The following is a 26,876-nucleotide window of genomic DNA, read 5'->3' on the forward strand; positions in this document are numbered from 1 at the left end:
TATGGTACGGTATGCGTTTTAATACGACAGACTCTTACCGTAAAGAACCATATTCTAATTACCTAATTAAGTAACTACTTAATTAGGAAACAGAAATCTTGGCGGCATGTTCCGAACTTCCGAAACTATATGGCACGGACCCAAATACAACTTGATTACGCCAACGTCGGCACTAAAGCCGTCCGATGCCGGTTAAGTAGCCAGGAAAAAGCAATTGCTTTGTTCCGACTGGATGCTACGGTCTTTCCTAGACAAAGATCAACCTATCGAGATTCGTCGTTTGGGTTCGATCATACTTCCAACTACTTCCAACCGCCATAACCGGCACAAGGAATAGCGGAGTTCCCACAACCACGATAGCGCAGCTAAACGCCCCTCCGCCATCTCATTATCATTCCTGCTAGTGGCCCTCCAATAAGCCGAGGCCTAGATCTACCCCCCCTTTTGCCCTCCCCTTTGTAAACATTCAACTTATCGAGATTCTTCCTTGCGGCTGCGATCATACTTCCACACCGCCACGAGCGGCACAAGGAGGAACAGCGCCCCCACAGCCATGATGGCGCCGCTGAACCCCTGCAATCCCAGATACCCATTTCCTCCGCCGTGTCCCTCTATTACCCCTGCCAGTGGCGCCCCAATTAGCACACCTAGACTCGTAGCAAACCACTGCATCCCCATTCGTGTGCCTATCATAGCAGGAGTAGGCGAGACCACGGGGTGAGCGATAACCAGTGGGTTCGCCGAGATAAGCACCCCGGAGAAGGTGCCGAATAGGACACAGAATACCACAAAGGATGCCAGCGAGTTCACGCCTATCCACCCGAAAAGGAGGACCGCCGATGCGATAACGCTGGTGAAAAGGATCCAACTAGCACCCAGTCGCTGTGTCAACAGGGCGGATCCAATACGACCAGCAGCAGAGCCTGCATTAAGTACCGAAACGAGGTAGAAGCTCATGTCTTTTGAGGTCTGCAGGGCTTGAGAGGCGAAGACCGGCACGTAGAATAGCGGAATAAAATATGCCATAAATATAAGGAAATTGGCCACTGCATAGGCATTAAAACTCCACTCTCTTAACGCATGCCAATGGATCAGCTGGCGAGGTGATGCGCGTTTCGGTTTCGTGGTGGCCATAAGCAGTGGTACTGCAACACACGAGCAAGCTAGCTGGATAAATCCCATAACTCGAACAGTCCATGGGAAGCCAATACGTGGTTGGAGGCGGATAAAGATAATAGGGAAGAGAACACCACCTGTTCTTGTTAGCTTGTACAATTAAATAAGTTCTGGTTAGAGGAGTACCGATGCTTGCGCCACACGTTACCATACCAACAGCAATTCCTCTGCGTGTTGTAAAACTTGTAGACACCAGAGACAGCGCAGGCACGTAGATTAGGCCACTGCCGATTCCACAGCAGAAGCCCTGAGAGAGCAGGACCTGGTAGTACTTGTGGGAAAGGCTTAGCATCATCAGCCCCAGTGTGGTCAGGAAACACCCGGCAGTCATTAAATGTATCAAGAATCCCCGATCGAATAGGGGGCCAGCAATAACCCCCGTTGAGATAAGAAAGAAGGCATTGACAGTACCGATCCATGAGAGCCGTGACGCAGAACTGCTGCTCAGTAGATCGATCTGGTAGTAATGCTGGAAGGCGCCATAGGCGGTGGAAAAGCCCCAAGTGGTGATGAACAGCAGAAATCCAGCAAAGACGCCTATCCAGGCTGCGAAGCCCCCGTTAGGGGGAAGTGGGGGTGTGGCAGGAGTCGCTGGAGGAGCTCTGGCATCGACGGAGTCGTGGGAAGTAAAAGAGCGAAGATTCTGAGTAATAGTCATGGTCAATAACGGCGTTGTGCTTAATTAATCGATCAATGCCAGGATTACGAGGGATTCTCGGGGAAGGAAGAGGGGTCCGGACGACTGACAAGATATAAAAGGGGGCAGGCCTCCAAATAATAGGAGCAAGAATTCCAGCGGCGTCTCCGAGGTATTGGATTTGTCAGACTGGTTAGGGTTGTATTGCTTTTGCCATGACGCAGGTGTTCCCGCAGTTTGAGCCTTTAGGGCTTCGCACTTGGCTTTGCTCGCCGGAAAAGCCACATCCCGGACAGCTGGTAGTGATCTGCACCTGGTTGGGGGCCTCCCCCAAACATATTGCTAAATATGTCGATCTCCACCGCTCCATTGCTCCCCATGCCCGAATTCTTTTAATTGAGTCCGAAGTGGCCATTCTGGTCAGCAGTTATGCTTACCAGCGACGAGCCATTCAGCCAGCCGCCAGGGCTATTTGCAACTCGCTGGCCGAGAGTTCCAGCAATCATCCGCCCAAGATCCTGCTGCATACCTTTTCAAACGGCGGTACCAACACGGCCACGCAACTTCTTATTACTCTTCGTGAAACTCTCCACGAACCTTTACCGCTCATTGGGTTGGTGCTGGACAGCACGCCCGCTAAGGGGACATACTGGAAGTCTTACGATGCAATGGTCTTCTCCTTGCCCCCCTCGGGTCGCATCTTCGGCTCCGCAGTGATACATGCTCTTCTAGTTGTTCTTTACGCCTGGATCGCCTGTGGGAATGAGAACCCAGCTAGTTTGATGCGGCGCACGCTGTTGGATGACAAAACCATCTGCCCAGGCGACAAGGTACGCGATGCCGGCGTCAACGGTAATATCTGTTACCTCTATTCCAAAACAGACAGGATGACGGACTGGCACGATGTGAGAGACCATGCAGATGACGCTCGACAAAAAGGGTGGAATGTGCAGGAAGTTCTTTTCGATGGCAGTGGGCACTGTGCGCATATGGCCCAGGATTCACAGAAGTATTCCAAGGCCGTTAAACGGGTGTGGGATATGACGATAGGGAGGCCAGTGTCAAAGCTCTAATTTACTCCATAGGGGCTCAGCGCTTGGGTGTTTTCAATAGCCGCAGTGCAAGAATCATTGAAGAGGTAATCAAAGAATGAAGTGAAGGAGGTTCCTTTTTCCATGACATATTTATTTGTACCGGCCCAAACCACTCAATACATCCGTGACACTCTAACATGGATTTTCGTCATGCTAAATACACCTTATGGAATACTATAAATTTCGAATATACTGTTGACAGCATGATGTGAAATAGAACCTCGATATTTGAAGCTCTCTGTAATATGGAACCGATCGATCTGCGGCTTTGGCCTACCTCTGAGCGCACAACGTTCTCTGGGTAATTTTATACACATAGATAATATGGAATCTTCCTTGGATCGATCGACCTCCAAATAAAAGGCATTCCCTGTGACAATCCCTCATCATCAAACTCCATCGCCCGAATATCATCACTAATAGCTAACATACGCTCTCGGAACCGTGTCTCAGCACTCTGTACCGCCTCCTCTATCCGCGAGAGAAAGCGGACACCTGAAAACATCTGGGGAAGGTTGCCACCCTGCTCACTCAGGAGAGGGCGGTTAAAGCGTACAAGGAGAGAGGCTTGCTTTATAGCTTCGGTTTCATTGTGCAAATATGGTAGAAGAGATGTAATGCTACCTTTGCTTTCCGGGAGAGGATGGTTAAAAGATGATGGGTGTAAAGGTAAAGTTCCCGATGCTTCCCCGACAGTGGCGCCATTTAAAGCATGGTGGGCAATTCCAGACAGGAAGGCCATATGCGACAGGATGGAAGTAAGTGATTCACGGTTAAGAAGAGGTGGCTGGAAGAAATCAATTACTTTAGCTTCTTCGTTGGCTTCAATAATCCACGCTTGTAACTCGTCGTCCTGGCTTATAATGTCTTCGGACTTATAGTAGGATTTCACGAAGTCTTGCACAAATTCCTCTATGGCGTCCACCATCGGCGCCACAGTTGAATAAAAGGGAAAAGAGCTCAATGCCGGTCCGTACTTGCAGTCGACCAAACCTCGGTCAGCGAGGTCGCGGTAAAATCCAGTGGCTTGGAAGTGACCTGCGTGGCCCCAGTATGCCTCTGTGGCGAATTTTTTGCCAGAGAAATTGGGCATGGCAAAAGAGCTATCGTAAAATCCTCCCTCATTAAAGAGGAACTCTTCTCCGATAGGACGCACCGCATATGCCTGATACATTACTGTGAATAAAGATTAGCTGACTCAGTCTAGATACTTTATCAACAGAACTTACAGCGATCCAGGAATCCACGCACAGGATGTCGAGAGCTCATCGTCCGAAGAGCTGCCTGATGCACAGGCTCTGCAACATCGTGGGTGTTTGCGAGGTGATACAGCTGTGAATGAAAGAGATCATTCATGCTAAAGGCCATTTTGGCAAAGAGCCAGTCATTCTCATCATCCAGCGGAGTATAGGTTAGATCACGGCCCATGTTCGTCTTGATCGCCAGCGGTTTGAATTCACCTGAGTAGGGGTGAATAAAGAAATACCCTGTACATGCTGCAGTCCAGCGTCCTGGTGTCTTCGGATATCTTGCTTGATATGAGTGGTCACCGATAAACAACCGCCCTTCGTCATGCAGATCAGCAAGCGTCCTTCCCGAGGCCAGATGTCGCACAACTCGATCTTCCACGGGAAAGGGAAGTGCATCGTGATGTGGATGGAGACGGCGGACCACATATGGGTTGGTAGATAGCCGTTCCATTGAGAATAGTAGGTCTTGTGTCCAGTTGGTCAACATGCCTGGTGCCACACCATCCGGGACAGTGAAGCGCCATTGCCCCTCGTAGAGGACCTTGTAGTCAGATAGGTCCTGCAAACCCCCTGCCTGTGGTAAATACTTAGCATTCTGTTGCACCTATATACTACCATTAATATACTCACCATTGCTAAAGCTGTAGCCGCCTTTTCTATCTCTGGATAGACATTATTCGTCACATATTCCACATCCTTAAACCACTGGGCTCGGTCACGAGCCACCATGGCATCTCCCAACACTCCAGTCGGGAAGGCAGAGGTATTCCCCAACAGGGGTGGTCCATAAACATAGCCCTCACGCGCACGGCGGATCTCTTCCACTCGTTCCCATGGTTTCGGGTCTAACATGGGCAGAGTATATGGATCGATTCCATCTCCAGGCAATAGAGCATAGCTCATTAAGACTGTCTGAGAAATAATAGGTAATGCAATGATAGAAAGGCAAAGAAAAAACCACAGAACAGAGAACACTATGTAGATGTAAGATAGTTGCATGCTGGGCAGCGTTGGATCTCCTCGTTTGATCTTGTTTGGTTTGTAGCAGTTTATGTGAGAGGTAGCCGGGCCAGTATATCTGTCATATACTCCATTGCTAATTTTATGCCTTCGGCTATACACTCGTCTTCCTACAGGGTAAGGGTAAGAATCCAGCAACACCTAGACATACAATCATACGTTACATTCTTGATTTCCGTCAGCTTTTTGAAGGGCCCAGGGGTATGTATGTGTCTGAAGTGCCCAATAGCCAATCCAATCAGTATAGACAGGATTTGCCAGCCACATACATCAGACCTTAAAAGATATACTAATAGATGGCAAATACCATACATACCACGCATACGGTACATCCCGTGCATGCATGTATGTATGGTATTTGCGTATGTATGGTTGTATTATGTATATATGTATGTGTCAGATATACCACTAGACCACAAAAAGTAGCGCTGTTACAATTTGCATGTAATAATGGTATATCTGCCTATTCTGACAGTATGTATGTTGTAGTCATGTCCCTACATGGAAGTTGCGCGAACCGCCGACTGCGCCCTGCAGTCCTCTTGTTAATGGAGGGCGTGCACGAGATACTGGATTAGGTGTTTCCTAATTAGAGGAATTGGCCAGAACCTTGATGTCAAATTAAATCCACGAGTATGTCACCCAGTTCCGTTGACTATATTAGACTAACCGCATTATTCTCAGTATTGTTGCTAACGTCCGTCCATAATTACTCACCTCTAAACAAAATGAATCTTGTTGTATACCTGGGAATACTACTGCCTATCTCCATTCAATCTAGCGCTCAGATTGACTGGGGTTTCGCTGCCCCTTTTCACCAGAAAGTCCTCCAACCTGACAGTCCAAATTTTGGCGTGAATGAGCCTTTTATTCCTACTCCTTCGCACATTTTGCCAGAAAAAAAAGCCTTCCATATCGACGAGAAGGTTAACTACTACCAGCGATTCTACAATGGGTCTCGCAATGGAGAATATCGGCGTTCGTCCTGTCCCGCCATCAATGCCCTGGCGAACAGGGGGTACATTAATCGCAGTGGACGGAACATCACCTATTCTGAGCTTGCTCATGCTGTTCGTGATGTGTGGAACTTTGGAGATGACAATGTATGCATCGTATTTTTATCTTTAGAAACACTAACTAATAGCATTAGAGTATGCTCGTCCTCGCGCCAACATTCGCCATGAATGGGTGGCCGGAAACGATTGATCTTGATAATTTTAACGTAACTGACTTCCATAGTCCTGTTGATGGTGACATGCTGACATCCATACTATAGGACGATCTGGTGCAGTATGTGATTAACTGCCCAGCAGCACCGACTCGAAATGATCGCGCCATTGGTGATAATATTAATATTAATATGACTCTGTTTGAGTCACTTCTATCCTTTTCCAAGGACGGAGAGACTTTATCATTGGAAGATCTTGCCGAACATCACCATTTAAGGCATAATCAGAGTAAGGCGGAAAATCCAAACTTTGTATTTGGCAACCAGGGGGCAATCTGTTCCCTGTAAGATCGGTCCTTATTTTGTTCTCTATTGGCTTGTTCTGACAAAAGAAGTGCCCAGTATACAAATATGGTGGGCGTACTAGGGAAATTCGGCAAACATGGTCGGACAACGCTCTTCGTGGATGATGTGAAGACATTCTATCTAGACGAGGATATTCCGAAGAATTATGAGCGACGGGAAATTGCTGTGAGATAATATCTATTATTAATATACACAATAGTTGATGCTGACGACGACAGCACTATTCCCCCGAGTCAAATGCCATGATCGATCGCATGTCACATCATATTGGCTACACAATCCAGCGTCCGTTTCCAGAAGGGGATCAAGAACCTGGGCGTGATATTTGTCCAATGAGGGCCCGGTTCCAGAGGAAGGAATGTGATTGAATTGGAGTGTTTGTTGTATTAGCCTGCTGGATGGGTCTTTGGGCGAATTTAACCATTCTATACTATAAGGAGACACTTCCCAATTGGAGAAGCTGAGCACTGCTAGTTTAACAGAGATTCATTAACGACACCGCCTATGATATTTCGACAACCCCTAACTTCCTAAGTAGTATGACGCCCGGTTATATGTGTTAAAATCTAGTCTTTTTATGTTTCTTAGTACTATTGCCTCTATAAGCTACTCTATACTATGTGACAATACAGAGTAGATACTATAACTACTTTGGGGGTAGGAAAGGAACTGCAGTTGGAAGAGCGTGTTCTTGTGTATTACAACCAGCTATTGGGAGGCGCGGGGTGGAAGGCTCGTTATGTATATCTAAATAGTGTTACTTTGTGGTCCCAACACTGCACTCTAGAGCCAATTTTGGTGAGTCAAAATGCTAAAAATAGCTTAATTAGGAGGATTTGGAGTGTCGCTGTCATCACCCTTATTAAAGCTCAATTGGGAAGTGTTTCCATATAGTACGGACCATGACCTTTTCTGGCGAATAGCTGAGAAATCCAAATATGACTAGTTACATCAGTCAATAAATCAATCAACAGGAATTTCCATTTAGGGACTAGTGAGATTGTCTTGCAGATTTGAGACGTAGATATTCTGTAGCGTGTTTCTTATCCTGATCTGTCATTGCATTCCCCAGTCCTGTTGGCCCGTAACCCAAACACATTTGGTCGAATACGGGGGTGATATAGAAATATGCTTAAACAAGTATAAAAAAGCCAATATAAATTCACAGCTTGTCCCTAGATTTGCCCGCTCCATTGCGACGTGGATATCTGTAATGATATCTTTATGTGTTACATCTGTCTGTATGGAACAATTGGCTTCTGCATATCCCAGCAGATTAGCAACCACAATGGGCTCTATCGGGGTTTGGATGACTTAGTGGGGACTGTATACGGAGGATTGTAAATGCTTTAGCTCTGTGGGCCCTTATAGATTTATTATAATATATGAATCCAGAATCTTACTAGTGTTGGAGATATAGTAATTACGCCCTCATTCTTAAGTTTTGGTTGGTCTGATGAGCGAAACAAAACCCTCCGAGATGAGTTGTACAATCGACCCCGGCATAATGCAGATGTCACAGTGCTTGGCCAAAGTTTGGTATCTGCTCCCAATCGGAACAAAGCGCTGCCTGGATAGTCGCGCATTAGTAAATGCTGTCAGGGACAGAAGTAACTGGTTGTTGCTTGACGGGTAAGGCTTCATAGACCCACAGCGGCTGAGTTCCCCACCGGATGCTCCCGCGGCGCCTTTTATCTCCTCTTCGTCCTCCTTGTAAACTTTTAGCGTATTTAGCACCTCAGCTCTAGGCCAATCATATCTCACCGCCCTATTATTCTTCTCTTCATAATCAAAATTCCCATCGGAGGTGGTGTGGGGTTGAATCCGTCAAGGCGCTAAATACGCTAACTAAAAGCTTACAAGGACAGGGGATACGGTTGGCGCCTGATCAGCAGCGGAAATCGGCATGGTATCATATCTGAAACCAATACAGTATGCCCGGTACATGGTAATTATAAAATTGGTAATCGTAATGTACGGTATTATAATACTAATATAGTAGATGTATCATGCATTCAGTCTGAACTCTGACAGGCTTGGCAATGATTAATCGGAACTTTATCATTACCATTACAGTGAATCTGAATAACCTTTGTATCCTAACCTCAATCTGGGAATAAATAAAGCCAAAACTTGGCAGTTGATAAATAACTATAAGAATTATATACAGTTAAATTCATATTAAAAAAAATAAAGAATTGGCTGAATAATAAGAGATCGATTTTTGGTAATTTTATCATGATAAATACAGGGTGGGGCGGGTCCATGTATTTATCATGATGAAATTACCAATAATTAATCTCTTATTATTCAGCCAATTCTCAGTATTGTTTAATCAAAATTTAAATGTATATAATTATAATAGTTACTTATCAACTGTCAAGTTTTTGCTTTATTTAAGCCCAGATTGAGGTTAGGATACAAAGGTTATCCAGATTCACTGTAATGGTAATGATAAAGTTCCGATTAATCATTGCCAAGCCTGGTCTGACTTTAGGATCACGAACTAACAGGCAGAGAATCGGTGAATACGAATCCACCAGCCTTTCAGAAGCCTCATGTAGACTTAGAGAAAAATTGTCCTGTTGCCCAATATCGATTCAGCCTATGAAACCCTTCATTCCACTTTCTACTCTGGGTGATACCTCCGAACCCCTCAATATCTTGTATTGCATGTTTTTCTGATACTCCTCCGGGTCAGCCGTGATTCAGCTCCGGCTACGATGACAGGCCATGGACAGATCAATCAGAAACAAGACCAATACGTGTCCGCTTCCAAGGTGGTCAAGAAACGGAGCCAGCTCAGTTCTGGGCGTTGATAAAGCCTGCGTGATTTGTTATACGGCCAGGAGGGAAAGGATCCTATCATTGGATCTACACCGTAAAAGTGTACCTAATACCTCGAAGAGTGCAACCTCATACTCTTGGACTAAGCAACGTTGGCAACACGATATTAGGCGTTTTCCTGTCTGGGAGTTCAATCTTTTTTTAGAAAGTTTTGCGTCTCCGCTTCGGTTCTAGCATTTAAATATCTCATGATGTACAGATAACCGTGCTCGCTCAGTATCCTCCCGCGCTCTTTCAACAAACCGAGACTAAAGTAAATCTTCATAGATTATGGCAACAGAATCTCTGCGTCTAGGCGTCTCGTCCTTACTGAGGCCATCGACCCGTTCGGAGGAAAAGACAAGGTACTCTAATCCCACAGAGCCAGTCAAACCGCTAGTATACCATGTGTCCCAGATCCCAACATGGATGCAATTGGATCCATTCATTGTTCATTGGTATAGACCACAGCTTGGCACTTTCGAAGACTGCTTCTGGTCGTTATTCTACCCCCATAACGAGCTTATCAATACTTGGTCCCATCTTCTCCCTGGAATGTATTTTGCGGCTTTGATATTGGTGGTCGAATACTGGGCCTCTCCTCTTCTGTTTGATGCTCCCTTTTTCGATATTATGGCTATTCAAATGTATGTTGTGGGAACGGCTGGGTGTCTACTCTTCTCTGTAAGTAGCGGCTGTGTTCATTTTTTGACCTGAATCCAATTAACATTCTACAGGCAGCATTCCATGCTGCCAATGCTCACTCAGAGAAGATTGCAGCGGCCTTCCTAAAACTGGATTATCTTGGGATCATCATGGCAATATCTACAACCTGCATCTCTATTACCTATTTTGGACTGTACGGCTCCCCATTCCTCCAGGTCACGTACATATCCATGACCATGTTTTGTGCGGCCCTGGTATTTCGGGTTGCACTTGATCCCCATATGGACGGAGCCCATTCCGGACCTTGGAGGTATTGAATCTTTAATGAAGCCGCTATTTGAGATTTATCTAACTTATTCCCTTTACAGGGCATTGGTCTTCTTTCTTTTGGCAGCGAGTGGTCTTGCTCCGATCTTCCACGTCGCTGTATTTGAAGGTACTGCAGGTCTAGAAAAATTCCCTTTGAAAAGCCTGTCAGTAACTTGTTCATCGTATGCAGTCGGCACTACTGCCTATGTCTCTCGATTTCCTGAAAGGTTCTGGCCACGGAGGTTTGATTTGTTGGTATGTTTGGTTTCCTCTTATCTAGTTCGATCGTTCCTAATTACCGAATCTTAAACACAGGGAGCCAGTCACCAAATATTCCACATCCTGGTGGCTTTCGGCCAGATTGTTCACCTGTATGGTCTACGTGACATCCTCCTTCAGTGCTCTCTGAATGGGGTGCTGCGCAATAGTGTCCCTACAGGGTAGCCAAAACAATGGACGCACGATTACAGTAATACGATAATAAGAGACGCCTACCGCCAGAATGAATTCTTTTGCAAGTTTGTGGTATAGGTTTATTGTGCTTCCTGATGTGAAAATATAGATCTGTTAGTTGCAGAGAGATCTGGTAAAGCCACCTTAGGTCAAACTCGCTCTGTATTGGTGCACTAAATGTGCATTGACTTCCTTCTTCGACATCACCAACCTCGGACACTGTGCAGTCATATGGTAGAGCGTCATTGTAGTTAATGTGTCCCTGGTTATAGTTTCACTCCTATGAATCGTAGGTATGTTCGCCATATTGATTGATAGTATATACATGAATGACAACAGGTCACTACTGACTAGGGCGTCTATACTCTTATCTGCTAGATGAAAAACCGTAGAAGGTCGGACATTGGAGAAAATACAGGATCGATATGATGTCTCTCCCTATTCTAAATGTGAGCGACTACAAGTGACCGTGTTAAGAACGTCAATGAATCCGTCTTCGTGAAACAGTATGGCGAAATAGGAGTCTCGACATCTTTCTTAAACTAGCATCTCATTCTATTCGATCATACGGGCACTGTTTCAAAGAGGATGTGATTGAGTTTGTCATTCTTATCCAGAGAGTAGGGTATTTATTTGATTTGCTAGAATGAGAGTTCCTGTGAATGGAGTTCCAAAGTGCGTGATCATTCCTACTAGGCTGTATATATAAGACTGAGCAGCGACCCGATGAAGTAGTTAGAAGAAGGCTGATATTGATCCAATAAGCCAAGACAATTTCTGTGCAGGTACTGAAACTGTACGTAGATGACTCTCAATGGGTCATCTAAAGACAGATCTTAGAAGCATTCTTCCCCTCTGCATAGTTTGACGTCTATTTTAAAAATACTGCTTAAAATATACTGGGGGACACTTCATCAAGTCTTGATAAAGATCTGCATATGCAGTTACAGCTTCTCCGCCGATTGTCTCTTTCCATCTCGACGGGCATAGCTATAATGCCAGCCCTCTTGAGTCAAGTCCGCCCGTATGGAGTAGTTCGCCTCGGCATCCTCTAAAACCGCCATATCCAAGTCTGCTACTGCCATGCCTTCCGTAGATGTCCCCAGACGAACCAACGGCCCCGCGTATGGGATGGTAATCTGCGACAGACCGCAGTAGTTTCTCCCGGGAGGTCCTCCAGCATTGGCAAATACTACAGCACAGGTATTCTCATATGTGCGTGCTGTGAGAATACTGTCTAGAAATAGGGACTCGGCAGAAGGATTCCATCGATGACCTGCATCAGACGCCCCGCTTCGCGTCCATAATGTCGGCACAATGATGATTTTGGCACCCTGGCAGACAAGCTCGCGCCAGGCTTCAGGGAAGGCCAGATCCCAACAGACCAACAAGCCCACGGGACCTAGCGGGGTTTGGATAACCTGGTGAGGTGTATTGCCCGAAGATCGAAGGTGCTTGCGCTCGGTGGGGCCCCAGAGGTTCTTTTTCGTATACGAACCCAGGATCTCGCCGGTGTTAGAGATAAAGTAGGTAACATTCTCCAGTAACAGTTTGTCTGGCGATTGCGGTGTGGTGTCTGTGATAGTTTGAACGATTGAGCCGGGCACTATACAGATGTTACATTCCTTGGCGAGTGCTTGATATTTCTGCAAATATGTTTCCCATTCAGAACAAAGGGGTACAAATCTGGGGTCGTCTGGGATCCAATTTGTCAGGTGGAATTCCGGTAATACAGCGAGATGACACCCTTGTGCTGCAGCATCACGGATAAATTTAACAGCTTTGGCAAAGTTCTCTGCAGGGCGGAGGGGCTGTAGGTGTTCGAAGTTAAATGGAAGTTTCCTGACCGCTGACTCATTGACCCGGGTAAACAACCGGCTGGATACGAGGCTTACCTTGACGTAGAGTTGAATCGCGGCAATCTTGAAAATGGGAGTCATGGTCCACGAACTTTTGCTTGTATAACATTAAGGATATAGATCGTTGTATGCTTTCTTGTTTAGAGGATTGCTGTAATTCATCCACCGCAAGACAGGATAAGTACTTGATCAACCAGGATAAGCTGAGGTTCAGACGTGGATAAGTCCGCAATAGCCACAAGCACATGCTTGCCTTTTGTCGGCTCATATTGTGTCTCAGTTTATTCGTCAGCTTTCATGTAATTAGTCAGACTGCGCCTAACTCGGCGTGGGCAGAAATTCGGAACGGAAAAAATTTCGGCATCCACACCGCCTGACGATCTAGTTCTCGATCGAAATCCACCACAGAAACAAAGCCACAACACCACGTACAAATGAAATCATACTTAGTTTTTTTAGTGTATTAAAGGTGAGGTCCTAGTAAAGCTATATACAAATTTAAGCATCCCGGAAGTGGTGTGGGAGGTGTACCAACGTCCCACTACAGCTTGTTACTGTAGAGGCCTTTTTAACGACTGTCGCAGCCAGCCTCACCACTAGTATCTTCCTGGGTTTAAGGATTTAAAGCGGTATTTCGCTTTTTCCGACCCTTCTTAACCTTTTTAATATTATTTTAAAGCTGCTGCTCTGCCTTCTTAGCTAGGTAAGCCTTTTTTTTCTTATACTTTTTCTGCTCCTCCTTTTCCAGGCGCTGTTGCCTCTTGTCGACAATTATGGTAATATTGATTATTCAGCACCTTTCTCAGTCAAACGTTGTTGATGATCCAACATCATCGGATCGCGTATATTTCCTACATTAGTTAGTTTGCATTCTTCATTTGTTTACCTCGCCTTTATAAATGCGAGACGTTTTGGTAGTTTAGCTGAATCAGAGACCTAATTCAATGAAGGATCGATACTTGCGAATACGCGTAATTTTATGGTTGACATGTTCGAAGCATGGACAAACGAAGTAGGGTGACCGCTGAGAGCCACTTATGCAGTTCTGACCAGTATAAGCGTGAACACTAAGGCTTTTACATATAGCAGTTAATATTCTGTTAATTCCAGTAATAAGTAATAAACTAGAGCAAGTTTTTTCAGGGCCATATTGTATAGTCTTATAGGAAAAAGCACAGCTATTAGCTAACAATATTAAAAGAATAGAATGCTTAATGTGATGATCCTATACACCTTTGTAAATGGATGGATTCTATCTAAGGTGGGGATCTAACGAAACATCAAACGTAGAGAAGGAAGGAAGAAAGAAAGAATTCTATCGTACAGGAAATGTGGGAAATCTCTACATTGTGGGATCAACAGTGAATAAAGCAGACTTGGTGCCTCAGGCAGGGTTCGACCTAGGCCCTGACACTTAAAACATTGGCAAAGGAGTGGTATTTTAGAAAGTCTTAAGGAATAGTTAATTTAATAGTTTATGTAAAGGCTATTTTCTTTATATGCAATAATGCCAAGCATTTATTGTAATTTATCCGAAATTATCAGATAATCCATTGTAAACTACGATGGATAAGGATTATCCATCCGAGCCGCAATGATTAATCCTTCCCAAGCCTGATCCCACGATTGTTGGTCAAGCTGGACAAGGAACTCCATCTCCGAGAAAGGGTCTTCTAATGGTTCTGGGTCGTAAGTACCACGACTCTAAATCACTACAAATAATCATGGTTCTCCATGTCATTCCTTTGGTCTATTTCAGAGAGGTAATAGGCCTAACGGGTCATGAATCCACCATGATTGATGCTTTGGTGAAATTTATTATTCTAGGAAGACCGCCGTAGTGGTAAAATGCGTGAAAAACAAAATATATGGCTTGCACAAACGTATAAGATAGGACTTGAAGAACAGAGGTTCCACGAGACAGAATGATGAGGTAGAATACGAAGCTGGGATAGGGATGATTGGGTTTCGGCCAACTCCTTGCCTCGAGGCTGAAGTTGTCTTCTATGCTGAAGACAATGCAGAAGTGTACGAAGTTGCACAGTGGAAAGACTAAGTATGTACATGTACTTGACCATCACAGGTTAGCAAGGTTAGCAAGATTTGTAAAACAGGCCTGATTGACAGCCCTAGCGTCGATACTATGAAAACACTGATTGACATAGTATTTACGGCAGTTATATAATTAATAGTTTCTTAAGTAGATGCCAGGGCACTCAGGCAGAGAATACTTGGTAGGCATTCAACTATGTCAGGCCACTCCGCGTGCGACCGAATCCTAAATTGACAATCACGAGTGCACTATTGCCAGATTATTGACAGCACAAACACAAGTACGAGGGCAGGATTTATTAATAAGCACTGATCAGCAACACCCACGTCATCTAATTCTCATATTCCTTTTGAATACGAGAGGATGGTCCTCAACACCGCTCCCATAAAATTTGGTCTTGTGCAACGCTTAAAAATATATATGCACAGATCGGGAAACTCATAGAGACAAGGTGACAGCTTAGGATATATTATGGTAAAGGCAGTTTAATCATAAGATCGTTTTATGACAGCCATGACCATCTTTCATGTGATACGGTTATCCCGATTCAACTACCGAGCTTGGGCGATTTGCAACGTGATGAAAACCAACAATGGTGCAGATACACCCAATAAGAGGCCAAGATGTCAAGGGGCTTATGCGCCCCAATTTCACTAGAGTGGATGATCCACTTGGCATTCTCCAATTGTTATTAAGCCTCCACGACACTATATACGTAGTCGGAGCTACTAGTGCCTACTGGTGAAAAGGAGACTGCGGGGAAGAGACAAAAGAGTTCTTCCGCAGTCAATCCTCCACCGACAAGCTTTCTTATAGCCGTAGAAGGAGACCGATCATGAAACTGAATGGGTGCTAGAGCAGAAAAGTTCTCAAGTTCTCCTCCCCGGGTTCTGCAGAGGATGATAATGCATCAGGACAAACCAATTCTGGTATACCGATGAAAAGTCACAAAGACAGCCGAGAGACATGCTACCATTTCGAATCATCGTGCTGATGGTTACACTTTGTGCCAGAGCGACTCTAGGTGATCATGCGACTGCTGCTGCGGCGCTACCATCCTGTGCGGTACGTACTCACTGTGATCTGACTTGATCCGCTATTCTAAACTAACTAAATATTAAATAGACAGAATGCTTGACTTCAACTTTGATGAGGTCTGACTGTTCGGCGAATAACCAGACGTGTATATGCAACGATTCCACGATACGCAGTCGCATGGAAGCCTGTGTGGTACGTCAGTGTAACGTCCGCGAGTCCCTGAGTAAGAAGATCGAGTCATGGTTGTGTCATAGCATACTAACTGCCAGCAGAGACCAAAAATGTCACCTCAGTCGCCTGCCATGAGCCAATCCGAGATAGAAGAAAATCAGTCTCGGTTTCCGGCGTCAGTGGGGGTGCTGTTACCCTTGTAGTGTTTCTATTCCGAGTTGCTGCAAGGATGCCTTACTTTGGAGGCACATTTGGCATGGACGACTGGGTTATGGTGGCGACAATGGTTTGTGTGATCCAACTTATCTTCGGAGGTATTAATATAGAGACTGACTGAGGCTCTAGTTCCTGGTGATTCCTCTTTCCGCTTTATCTGTATCTTGTAGGTGTCTGGATCCTTGTTGATTGGGTTCACCGAACTGATACGATGAGTGTGCCTAGTGGCTGATGCAGGACTTGGTCTGGATATCTGGCGAATTCCTTTGCCCAACATTACGCGCATCTTCTTGGTACAGTACCTATCTGTCTACGCTCCCTTGGCCATTTACACCAGAGTCCTGACACGAGACCGTCAGATCTATTACGTAGATGAGGCACTATACCTCAGCATTCTCCCCTTAACGAAGATATCCATTCTCTGCTTCTATCTGCGCGTGTTTCCCACTCGCTACGTTCGAATTTCCGCCATAGTTATGATTATGCTGAATATCGGCTATTTCCTTGGATTTGTTCTCGCATCGTTATTCCAGTGCCGACCAATCAACGGAGCATGGCTGCACTGGGACGGAGCCCACAATTCTGTATGCACCAATGTCAACGCTCAGGGGTGGGCCAGTGCGGTTGTGAACATCATCTTCGATCTGGCTACAATGGCGCTGCCGCTTCGCGAGATCCATCAGCTATCGCTATCGCGGAGGAGGAAGATCTACCTGCTGGCGGTGTTCTGTCTCGGCATCTTGTAAGTCTGTACCAATACTAGGGAAAACTCTTGGATCCTCCATATATTTTGCTAAACAGGAAATAGTGGAACCATCGTCAGTGGCCTCCGACTGCGATCGCTCCTTCAGTTTGCCAATACGCAGAATCCCACATGTGAGTCTTAACTGGATTAGCCAACATATGCAATGCTAGTGAGAGTGATCTGACCGAGTCGGATTAGGGGACTACGTGGATGTTGGGTATTGGAGTACCATTGAAGTTCACGTGGGAGTTATCTGTGCCTGTCTGCCACCCACGCGACCGTTATTGCGTCGCCTCCTTCCAAGTGTATTTGGCACCACCCAGCAAGACATGAGCTATGCCACTGCTTCTCAGCCGATTCGAAGCAAATCCCACTCCGATACCACGTCACCAACTAGTCCAAAAAGTCCAAGAACGGATGTTACAGAATTTATCCCGCTAGTGGAGATTGAATCGTGGCCCAGGACTCGCCACGCCCTATAGTCGTTCCAAGTCGTGCATATTCCCAATAGATAAGGTCATTGAGTAAACTTCAGACAGCCCATCTGCCTGGATTACTTAATAACATAGACTTACTTTCTTCACGGTACTTTATGTGCTATATATATGTAGGTATATGCTTCGTAGCTACTTTTGATTTATCGTAACTAGATTAGTACCTTACATAATTCAAAATTTCTTTCCTCGTTTGCGCTGGCTTTAAGATGGAGAATACACTCGGATAACTCTATCATGATATAAGTGCTCGGTATCTTTCCATGTGGGTCACCATAATAGACGAAGGCACAAACCGCAAATCGTCCATCTTTATCCATAAGTTGTATACCCTGTTGCATCCAACGGAGACCCATAAGAGAGTGATATAAATGGAGGCGCAGCCAGTCTCATTGAACTGACCGGATGCAGTCATCAAAATATGACCTTCCTATTTATGCTCTGCCAGATCCCCTCAGATACAGCGATGTAACCTCCATGGAAATCCACACTGTTTCCAAATCCAACAAACCCAGCATGCCATCTTCACCTTCTCTCCATCCCTCCCTACCATCTCCCCCTCCCCCATCCGAGTGAAGCCCATCCTCCTGAGTCTAACGTCAACGAGCCTCGTCCACGCACACGGGGCCCACCTCCTCCGCTGGTGGGACACGTATCCCGTCCCTGCGACCTTACCCGCACCATACCAGGATACATCCGAATGGGGGACTGTGCCGGCATGGCGATATGCCACTGTCCTCGAGAGTACCATCTCCTTAGTGCCACTCGGGACAGCCCTCTGGGGATCTGGCCCACCTCTGGCTATCCTGTTGATTTTGACTCTGACTCCAACCGAGCCACCAGGCCATTGGATCTAGATCACCCCGAGCCGTCAGGCCTTGATGACCGTGTACAATCGGTATGTTGTCTGCGAAGCTCCCGCCGCAGCCGATACAGACCGCATGGCAAGGACCGCAATCTTCTACCCCTTTGGCTGGCCGCGTATCTCCTCAGCGAACACATCGCCGACACTCATCGTCTAATCCCCCACCCGCTCGGTAATGCCGCCGTAGTGGCATGGGGACCGAGGATGCGGACCTTTCCTCCGCCCTGGTAGTGGTCTTAGCTGCCAGTATGAAGACCGCACGCACTTTCGTAGACAATCTCACGGAAATTGTATCCACCACTGGGGTGGGTACAGGTGACTGCGTCGGAGACGGCGGGGCTATCGGCATGCATTGTTTCTGGTGTGGACGGTATCGCACACGGAGGTCGACTCATCAGTCAAGAAGATCGTCCCTCTGAAGCCAGAAAAACCGATGATTGTGGATTCGGCCCCAGGGATAATGCGTAAGATGGGCTATTTGCAAGGCGGAGTCCAGTCTGCGCGGTCGTAAGTGGTTATTATTCAAGTTAGACATCAGCAGAAGGTATGTATTTACCTATATGGTATCCGGAAAAAGGGAGTGGTAAGAATTCTAATGGGGCAGGCCTACATGAGCGATGAGATAGAGGCTTCCTGGAAGGAGATGGTCTCCAAAGGAAATATCCCCTATAGCACCCTTGGAGTACTGGATACATTGCTAGAGAGATGTAGGGCGGAATACTACGTGGATGTCTTGCGGCGGTGGAACCTATGGCTCGATGCTCGTGCTCGGATAGTGCCTGATTTTTGTCTGGTCCGAGGACAGGGAGCGAAGAATTTGTATACCGGATGGAAGAGGCTGTCTCGAGGCTGTCTAAAGAGGAAGTAGCAGCCGATGATTGTCTTGTGTATGAGATGTGATTTCTTGTCAGACATGATTATATAAAATATATTATGGATTTGTCGACACATCCATCTCTCTTATATTCTCTGATATATGAATTCTAGGCAAGTTTATTTTTTTTTGCCATTTATTTGCGTATAATAGAGTTAGATTAATATGAATCTTTTTGTGTTGCAAGATAGTTATATAGATTTTTGTATGAATACGTAAGACCCAGGAATCTACTAAGCTTCCGCCACTGACTATGGCCAAGGCACCTGGATTGTTGACCAGGATAGCCTTATATACGCTATTTTAGATCCCCTGTAGAGGCAACGCAGATCGAGATGATGCTCAGGTTGAAATTACAATAACAAGAGTCCACAAATGCTTATATCCTGTTGGACAGACCCAAGTAACAACAAGGATTGTGAAGAAGAGGAACAGTGTATTCAAATAAATGGAGATTGCGGATGGTTTGGCACCCTCCAGATTCTATGGATGGTGTTATGTTTCAGGTTTCTTTCTTCGGCTTGCTAGCTCTCTCATCTCAGCGGCCGACTCGTAACATGGATCAATGTGGAATTGCGGTGCTGCCATGGAACTTGTGGCTAGAAGCCACAACGGAACCTCTGGATATAACAGACGCCAGATTATCTTTCGCCATTAGATGTTATCCTCATGCCGCATGCGCTGGCAGTTCAATTAACTGGCTCACCTCTTGTCGCTGACAATAGATGAATGTACCGATCGGTGGGTACATTGTGAAGGCCAATGTAGCAACGAACCGGACGGGGTCGTAGACCATAGCAAGTATAGCTTCCATACTCTCGGATTCTATAGCTATGATGGATTTAAATTCGAAGAAATTCTACCCAAGGACTGGTTTCGTACTTGTGTCTTGGCTGAGATGCTAGAGCTAGATTCGATCAAGTGTTTAAACCGGAGAGAGTAATTGTTCTTAGCTGGTAATAGGAGTGAAGTAGACACTATCTAACTTCATATATTTCGGGAGGAAAAACTATCGCATAACTCAGAGTGAAAACACAGGAAGCACATCACATACAATCGACAACGGAAACAAACACAAAAATAGTAACCCCCAGCAACCCCTCACGCATCGAGAGCTCATCGGGTTTAAGGGCTAGTCTTGCTAGACTTGCTAGACTTGCTCTGTCCACACGCACAAGCATCATCTTCTTTGTTACAAGCACCAGCACATCCAAATGAGTAGGCACTGTTGTACGCCGGGGCCACAATCGGGGCCGCTCCCGAGTGTTTTCCGTAGTAGCACATCTTCGTCCGGCTGGACCAGTCGATACTGAGACACTTGGGAAGCTTCGCACAACCATCCAGACAGTCGCGGTAGGTCAGTGTTTTCTCCTCCTTGAAGGGCACTGTTCCGTGTCTTTTACCACATTCCATGTGGAAGAGCTGCATGGAAACTTGGAGTTAGATATCTTATGTTAACTGGGGAATATCAAGGGGGTTAGATGATCACCTCTCCATAATCGGAAACATATTTCTGACCATGGGCGGCAGGACAATCGGTGGAACACATATGGGTGATGTTGTCTGGTGCTGGCCGTGCAGGAGGATTAATGAAATACAGCCAGTCTTTCAAATCACCGCCCGCGTCTTCGGTGGAGAAATCGCCCAGCGTGAAAAAAGTACACGTCTTCTTGCTATTATCGTACTCGACACTGATCGCCATCGGAGTAAGCAAGATAATTAATCCAAAATAACCTGGGACCAACATGAACGGGTACTGTAGGATTGCTTTACCTATCACAGGTTGGATATGTCGTGCTGAGACATTTATTTACACAGTCCTTTTTGGACTGGACATGCGTGAGCCTCCCGACCTGGTTGGCACCTGGACGCTTCTTCGTGCAGCATTGAAGCATGAAGTGTGTGCCATCATGTCCTATGACAGCTTTACCTTGGTCTGCAAGGGTTAATTTATGTTAGAGACGGAACAATAAAATTGGTCGTCGAGAAACTGACCACGAGGACAAGCTGGGTTGTCAACGATATCGGGCTGACCGGGGGTCGCAGTTAGACGTGCTGGACAGACGGCATTGACGAGGTGAAAGGCCAGAGGGAGAAGCAGCAGTTTCGACAGCGTAAAAGAATTGGAAACCATGATTGTTGAATTGAGAGAGGATAGACAGGAATGAGTACTTGGGGGATAACTGAGGACACTAATAGAACTGATTATTGGGAAGAGGTGTTGGGGATATTCCTGACTATACGTACAAACACTGTCGATCAGTCCCGGACTCAATTATGCAACCTGAAGAACGTGCAATTTGGTGGTGTAGCTGAAAAAAACAAAAACAACCCGAGGTAAGGTGAAAGAATCATCCCGGCTGCATTTCAACAACTCGAGTATCCTGTCTCTCCACCGTAAGTTACACTTGATGCATAGTGACGATTGCAGTACCTTGGTCCCCGTCGTGGTGACCATCACGATCTTTGCCTTTTTATGAATCGGTTTCGGTTGTCCTGTCGTTTCCCAGTTATTACGCTTTTCCTTTTTTCTTTTTTCAGAGTAACGAAGACCAGTTCGGGCTTGAAGTGTGGCCGAATACCGGATTCGGCGATAATGGGTCCACCGAGTGATCTCCGGGGAGAAAGGAACTGCGGGGATGGAAACTTAGATTTAGTCTCAGATTAGGTCTCAGAGTTGGAATTCCCAATTTCATCCTTCGAGGGCGATCGTGATCGCCTGCTCCTCGGTAAAGACATGTGTATTTCGGGTGAGTACGGAGTAACAGCTTGTTAGGGGTCGCCGGTGGGTCGAGTTGCCTCGAGAGGCCGCTTAATGATAGTTGAGATCTATAGTAGAACAATCATTCGAATACGTAATTAGGTGACATGCCAACTAGGCCTTGACCTGAAGCCAAGTCTACCCCACCTGGTGGAGACCTCGAACCCCATCTAATTGAGCGTTGTCGGCTGTGACTCCACCGGTACAGTATAGTACAGGAACCACCAGTATTGGCCGTCTGCAATACTGACCAGTGGTTTCAACGCCGATGGGGTGCAAAGGAAAAAGCCCAGGCTAGCTAATGCAAGTGAGTTATTGTTAGAATAGGCAGATATACTAGTACTGCATCTAAATTGAAACAGCGCTACTTTTTGTGGTGTAGTGGCATATTTGACAGTTAAGCTAGGCGAAACTAGGCCTAAAGACAAATCGACCGACTCTATGTCGGGTGATCAGCCAGCTACTCGAACCGTCGGACAGGGGTTTGTGTTACGCGGAAAAGTGACGATCATTAAAGACTGCACGATTCCAGCTCCGGCATTCCGCCGTACTTAGAGTTGTAACTGTGTAACAATACTCACATCAAGGGTATGACACCCGCCGCTGGTTGATCATGGTAATGTCTCGTGCGGGGGTGCCGTCATGGACGGACCACAATATCCACTCCGCATGGGCATTTCCAGACCGACTTGGTCCTTCTCAAAGTGCGGCTGGGGGCTGAATACGATGCATCATGCATACTACATAATGGGAGTGTAATTCAGGCGGCAACGGTACCGTACCAACGGACTCCCTCACAGTAGAACACCCTCGTCAACAGAACCCCTTCACCAAGAACGCTCAGACTGTGGTATGTAGTCGGTTTACCCTAGCGTAGAATGTTCCCCATGGGCCCGAGCATCTAGAGATTGAGATTGTCCATCGATCCAGATGCGAAGAAGTTGACCAGTAATCGGACAGTAAACTACTGAGTGAGCTACTCTGTTCGACTGGATGAGGACATGGAAATCCTTGGAGTAAAAATTTTGATGAAAGAGGTATTGTGATTGAACTGTCACCCTAGAACGAATTTCGATACAGACATTGAAGCATAACAGAATAACTGTTGGCTCAAAAGCAGGAAATGCGAAAGAAACACGCAAAGAAAAAAAAAAAAAAAAAAAAAAGAGAGAGATGCCCACTCAAGTAAGCCTATGCAATGTCAAAACATTTTCTAGGGTGCCGGTGCCATTCCAGGTGATGACGGATGTCGGCCGAAGTTTACATGCTCCGTGACTTTTCCATCAGTTTGAGTTTCAATCGTATCCCAGTGCCCTGGGAAGCCCGTGCACTCGCCAGACGCAAAGTTGAAGGATCCCCATACACATCTTGGTGAATCATCCTGGCACTTCTTCATACACTCTTCCACAGAAGTTGCAGCAGCATCCAGGATATAACTGTTTCCATGCTTAGTGTTATACATGTACGTGGAACATCGAGTCAGCCACGGCTGGCCATCGACTGCCCAGTTGCCCATATGATACCCACCAGGGCCAGGGCAGTGCTTCTCATCGGCCGGTGGGGGTGGTTTAGGGTATTTCTTGCAGGCTCCGGAACAACCCATAGACCATGCACTAGCGTACCCGGGAGCGTCAATCAAGGGCTCACCACCGTGGTCACCGAAGGTACAGCTTCCCGTTCGATGATGGTAGTCAACACTCTTGCACTGTCCGACCAGACCACAGGTGTCAATACACTGTTCGTAGGAGTCCACAAATTGTGACACGCCTGGGGTACCATGTCTCTTGCCACAGATCATAAGGAAGGTCTATTCATCCATTAACGGGAGTGGGCTAATTTCAAGACAAACATAGAGGGACTTACCTCGCCGTACTGTGAAGTGAACACTTGGTTGTGTGCACCAGGGCATTGAGTCGAGCAAAGCTCAATATCATCGTCAGGCTGATCCACATAAGGAGCCTCGACGAAGTAAGCGTGATGGCCCTCATCGAAACTTTCATCCGGTGAGAATCCTCCATGCGCCCAAAGAGCACAATTTATAGAGTTCGCACGACCTGTTGGACCCGAAGTAAATGTAACACTACTCACTGTCAACATCTTCACTGTATGGTTGCGTGGAATGGGGGAATGACCTTCGACACTGGCCGGTTTTATCCTTCATGCAAAGATCCATACATTCGCCGAAGTCGGCTACAGTGTCCGCGCCAAGAAGGAGTCCATTATTCCTATCCGTGCAGCACTGAATGTACATATAGTCTCCACTGGAGGTTTTATAGAGCTTTCCATCATCTAGTGTTGTTAGCAAGTGTATAGGCTACCAATATAAGATAAGAGGTAAGAAAATCAACCTGTAGGGCAACCGAACGTGGTCGTGGTAACTGGATTCCCGTTTGGCGTTCCTTTCCATGGAGATGGACATATAGAGCCTGAACCAGAGCCTGAGCCTGAACCAGAACCAGGCGGTGGTCCAAAGGGGCTTGAGCCAGAGCCAGAGCCAGAGCCAGAGTCAGAACCAGAACCAGGCGGTGGTCCAAAGGGGCTTGAGCCAGAGCCTGAACCAGACCCAGAGCCAGAACCGGGTGGTGGTCCAAATGGGGAGTTGTTATTGCCATTGACACCGACCAGCATTGCTGACAGCATTAAGAAACCTGGGGCAAAGACGCCCCACGTGAAGGGCTTCCCAGCTTTCATGCTTGAAGAGAATAATGTAAAAGAGGCAGTCTGGGGTGAGTGAAGTAGGGCCAGACTTAGAGGTAGGAGGCAAGAGAAAGGCCAGTGTGCGATATATAACGGCGCGTAAGTGAGCCCAAGGGACAAATGCTAACAACACAAGTCTCAGAAGTGGAGGTTTGGCTAGTGGAATTTCCTCTCGTTCGGCGAGGAGAGCCCGGCTGCTGAAGGCTCTATCACGATTTTAGACTCGAGGTAAAAGAAAGGAAGGAAATGAAAAGTAGATCGGAGGAGAGCAGTAGGGCGTTTTGCCTTTGCATACACATCCAGCTGGAAGTGGGAATTCCGAAAATGCAAGGTGACACTGCAATTGCCTGCAGGTTTCGCCGATCTCTCTCCCTCTTTATGGAACTATTTACAGGTGATCCATCAAACGGATCCCCGAGGTTCTACGAAAGACCTCATCTCGGTTCGAGGGGTTACATCGAACCAGTGGAGTCCCTGATGGTTGGCGAGCTGAACCCCATTCTCCGTGTTCTTTCTTTTTCATGTGGATAAAGAGATATTTTGCATGTGGGTTGCTTGGGTAGACACAAAGCAACCAGGATCCTGCATGAATCCATTTCATGTCTTGATTGATACAGAATCAATACAGACTATTTCGTAAGCATCAAAGGGTCATGCACTTCCTCAGTACCTCAAGTGATCCTGGGTTTGATATATAACCAGAGATGCTTATGACAATCGTCTTCCCATTCTAACACTTAATACCCTCCGTGTTCTCCTGCTTTATACACAATCGGCCCAATAATTCAATCAAATATCTCCAAGTGTATGCTATTTTGGTCGTCTCCAAACACTGATTTTTCTTGCTAACCGTCTAGTCATCTCAACTGCGCACAGCCGTTTCTTTGATCAGAATGCGTTTGTTACCTGTTTTCCTCGCCCTATTCGCATTCATTCGGGGCTCGCATGCCTTCCTCTTCTGGTGGTGGCTCCCGCTTCCTATCTTTGTAGTCAATGGCAGGGGTGGCGGCGGTAGCTGCAATTCCTGCTGCGACCCATGCGCTTTGACTGTTGCCGACGAAAATTCACAGCGGCAAAACTGCATAAACAATGGTCAGTTATGGACACAGGGATGTCAATAGCTTGGTGCAATTAAATGATAGTTTGGGAGGGGGTAAACGAGTCTGGACATGGAGAGCCGAAGGATATAGCTTGGGTAGGGGTCCTTTTTCGCAAGGAAAGATTGATGGCGGTGAATTTATTATTGAGTTTTGTTTTTATTTTTTTCTGCTCGCTTTTCTGGACTCTTTTTGTTAGCTTTGTTATTTTCCATCTCATAGTATCGATGCCAAATCCATGATTTTTCCTCGAATAAATATCCATACAAAATCGTAATTCCGGGCAGTTGTAGAACAACAGCGCGAGCCCATTTCTACCATTTCTTCCAATTTGGTCCCTAATGTCCAGGGTAGAATCTTCACGTCACGCCTAGAGTTTGAGATTCTAGGGGTAAAATAAGAAAATAAAATAAAAAATAAATAAATGGAAGGAAATAATAACCAACCATAATAGAAAATAAAAAGGTAAGCAAGACGTACTGTAAGTTACGTATAGTAACAGTACACCTGGTAACAGTACCAGTATCTGGATGATGATGCCAAAAGTACGTATCCGATAGTCTCCTTACATGTGATGCATCATTAACTGCGGAATGCGTATAGGACCTCTGCCCGCTAATACTGCTTGGTATGCATTGAACATCCTACCGTATGATTGGAGTGAGTGGCTTTTCTCAACAAAGCAACGATACATATATCCTAAACTCAATCATAATCCTCTATCCAATAGCTACTGTCACGAGGGAACGCAAGATCTATGCTCGGACTACCGATACTCCAGCTAGGTGGAGCAAGAAGGGTGTCTTGAACCCCTCAAGGATTGTCGGGGACCTGCCACGGGCATTATCTGTCTCATCCAGGATGGTTTCACCCCGGGTGGACAGGACAGAAACACGGTCGATTTGGTGGCGTACTGATATCAGCTGAGAATGCGCAACGTGACGTACCCATCACAGACCTGGGAGTTCCGATCAAGACATACTCGGTAAGCGAGAGGGTTTTGTCCTTGATGTGAAAGTAAGACTGAATCTGCATTTTCTT

The 26,876-nt window shown here is 46.2% G+C and overlaps 10 protein-coding genes across 10 annotated transcripts; 5 read left to right on the forward strand and 5 right to left on the reverse strand.

The window, feature by feature from the left end:
• Positions 1–471: 471 nt before the first annotated feature.
• Positions 472–1,834, reverse strand: ATNIH1004_002135 (putative MFS monocarboxylate transporter; the record flags this gene model as incomplete). Its single annotated transcript, XM_033566830.1, has 2 exons — positions 472–1,253; positions 1,330–1,834. 2 exons carry the CDS (start codon positions 1,832–1,834, stop codon positions 472–474), a joined length of 1,287 nt encoding a protein of 428 aa, XP_033428825.1.
• Positions 1,835–2,028: 194 nt separating this feature from the next.
• ATNIH1004_002136 (TMEM53 family protein) lies at positions 2,029–2,886 on the forward strand (the record flags this gene model as incomplete). The annotated part of the gene is made up of 1 exon (XM_033566831.1): positions 2,029–2,886. One exon carries the CDS (start codon positions 2,029–2,031, stop codon positions 2,884–2,886), a length of 858 nt encoding a protein of 285 aa, XP_033428826.1.
• Positions 2,887–3,214: 328 nt separating this feature from the next.
• ATNIH1004_002137 (uncharacterized protein) lies at positions 3,215–5,060 on the reverse strand (the record flags this gene model as incomplete). The annotated part of the gene is made up of 3 exons (XM_033566832.1): positions 3,215–4,083; positions 4,137–4,731; positions 4,788–5,060. 3 exons carry the CDS (start codon positions 5,058–5,060, stop codon positions 3,215–3,217), a joined length of 1,737 nt encoding a protein of 578 aa, XP_033428827.1.
• An 845-nt stretch (positions 5,061–5,905) lies between these two features.
• Positions 5,906–7,079, forward strand: ATNIH1004_002138 (uncharacterized protein; the record flags this gene model as incomplete). Its single annotated transcript, XM_033566833.1, has 5 exons — positions 5,906–6,280; positions 6,328–6,399; positions 6,454–6,682; positions 6,773–6,876; positions 6,930–7,079. 5 exons carry the CDS (start codon positions 5,906–5,908, stop codon positions 7,077–7,079), a joined length of 930 nt encoding a protein of 309 aa, XP_033428828.1.
• Positions 7,080–10,092: 3,013 nt separating this feature from the next.
• ATNIH1004_002139 (uncharacterized protein) lies at positions 10,093–10,956 on the forward strand (the record flags this gene model as incomplete). Its single annotated transcript, XM_033566834.1, has 5 exons — positions 10,093–10,221; positions 10,275–10,513; positions 10,572–10,639; positions 10,703–10,767; positions 10,828–10,956. 5 exons carry the CDS (start codon positions 10,093–10,095, stop codon positions 10,954–10,956), a joined length of 630 nt encoding a protein of 209 aa, XP_033428829.1.
• A 953-nt stretch (positions 10,957–11,909) lies between these two features.
• On the reverse strand, positions 11,910–12,905 carry ATNIH1004_002140 (carbon-nitrogen hydrolase family protein; the record flags this gene model as incomplete). The annotated part of the gene is made up of 1 exon (XM_033566835.1): positions 11,910–12,905. The coding sequence occupies one exon, from the start codon at positions 12,903–12,905 to the stop codon at positions 11,910–11,912; it is 996 nt and encodes a 331-aa protein (XP_033428830.1).
• A 3,187-nt stretch (positions 12,906–16,092) lies between these two features.
• On the forward strand, positions 16,093–17,529 carry ATNIH1004_002141 (putative integral membrane protein; the record flags this gene model as incomplete). Its single annotated transcript, XM_033566836.1, has 6 exons — positions 16,093–16,138; positions 16,188–16,372; positions 16,432–16,468; positions 16,528–17,044; positions 17,111–17,178; positions 17,246–17,529. 6 exons carry the CDS (start codon positions 16,093–16,095, stop codon positions 17,527–17,529), a joined length of 1,137 nt encoding a protein of 378 aa, XP_033428831.1.
• Positions 17,530–18,259: 730 nt separating this feature from the next.
• ATNIH1004_002142 (uncharacterized protein) lies at positions 18,260–18,637 on the forward strand (the record flags this gene model as incomplete). The annotated part of the gene is made up of 1 exon (XM_033566837.1): positions 18,260–18,637. One exon carries the CDS (start codon positions 18,260–18,262, stop codon positions 18,635–18,637), a length of 378 nt encoding a protein of 125 aa, XP_033428832.1.
• Positions 18,638–20,405: 1,768 nt separating this feature from the next.
• Positions 20,406–21,414, reverse strand: ATNIH1004_002143 (uncharacterized protein; the record flags this gene model as incomplete). Its single annotated transcript, XM_033566838.1, has 4 exons — positions 20,406–20,702; positions 20,770–21,036; positions 21,095–21,216; positions 21,276–21,414. 4 exons carry the CDS (start codon positions 21,412–21,414, stop codon positions 20,406–20,408), a joined length of 825 nt encoding a protein of 274 aa, XP_033428833.1.
• Positions 21,415–23,254: 1,840 nt separating this feature from the next.
• ATNIH1004_002144 (uncharacterized protein) lies at positions 23,255–24,653 on the reverse strand (the record flags this gene model as incomplete). The annotated part of the gene is made up of 4 exons (XM_033566839.1): positions 23,255–23,848; positions 23,905–24,121; positions 24,174–24,330; positions 24,407–24,653. The coding sequence occupies 4 exons, from the start codon at positions 24,651–24,653 to the stop codon at positions 23,255–23,257; spliced, it is 1,215 nt and encodes a 404-aa protein (XP_033428834.1).
• Positions 24,654–26,876: the final 2,223 nt, after the last annotated feature.

The sequence above is a fragment of the Aspergillus tanneri genome, assembly GCF_003426965.1.
Source record: "Aspergillus tanneri strain NIH1004 chromosome Unknown AapTan_1_pilon_pilon_pilon, whole genome shotgun sequence".
In the NCBI taxonomy this organism is placed as follows: domain Eukaryota; kingdom Fungi; phylum Ascomycota; class Eurotiomycetes; order Eurotiales; family Aspergillaceae; genus Aspergillus; species Aspergillus tanneri.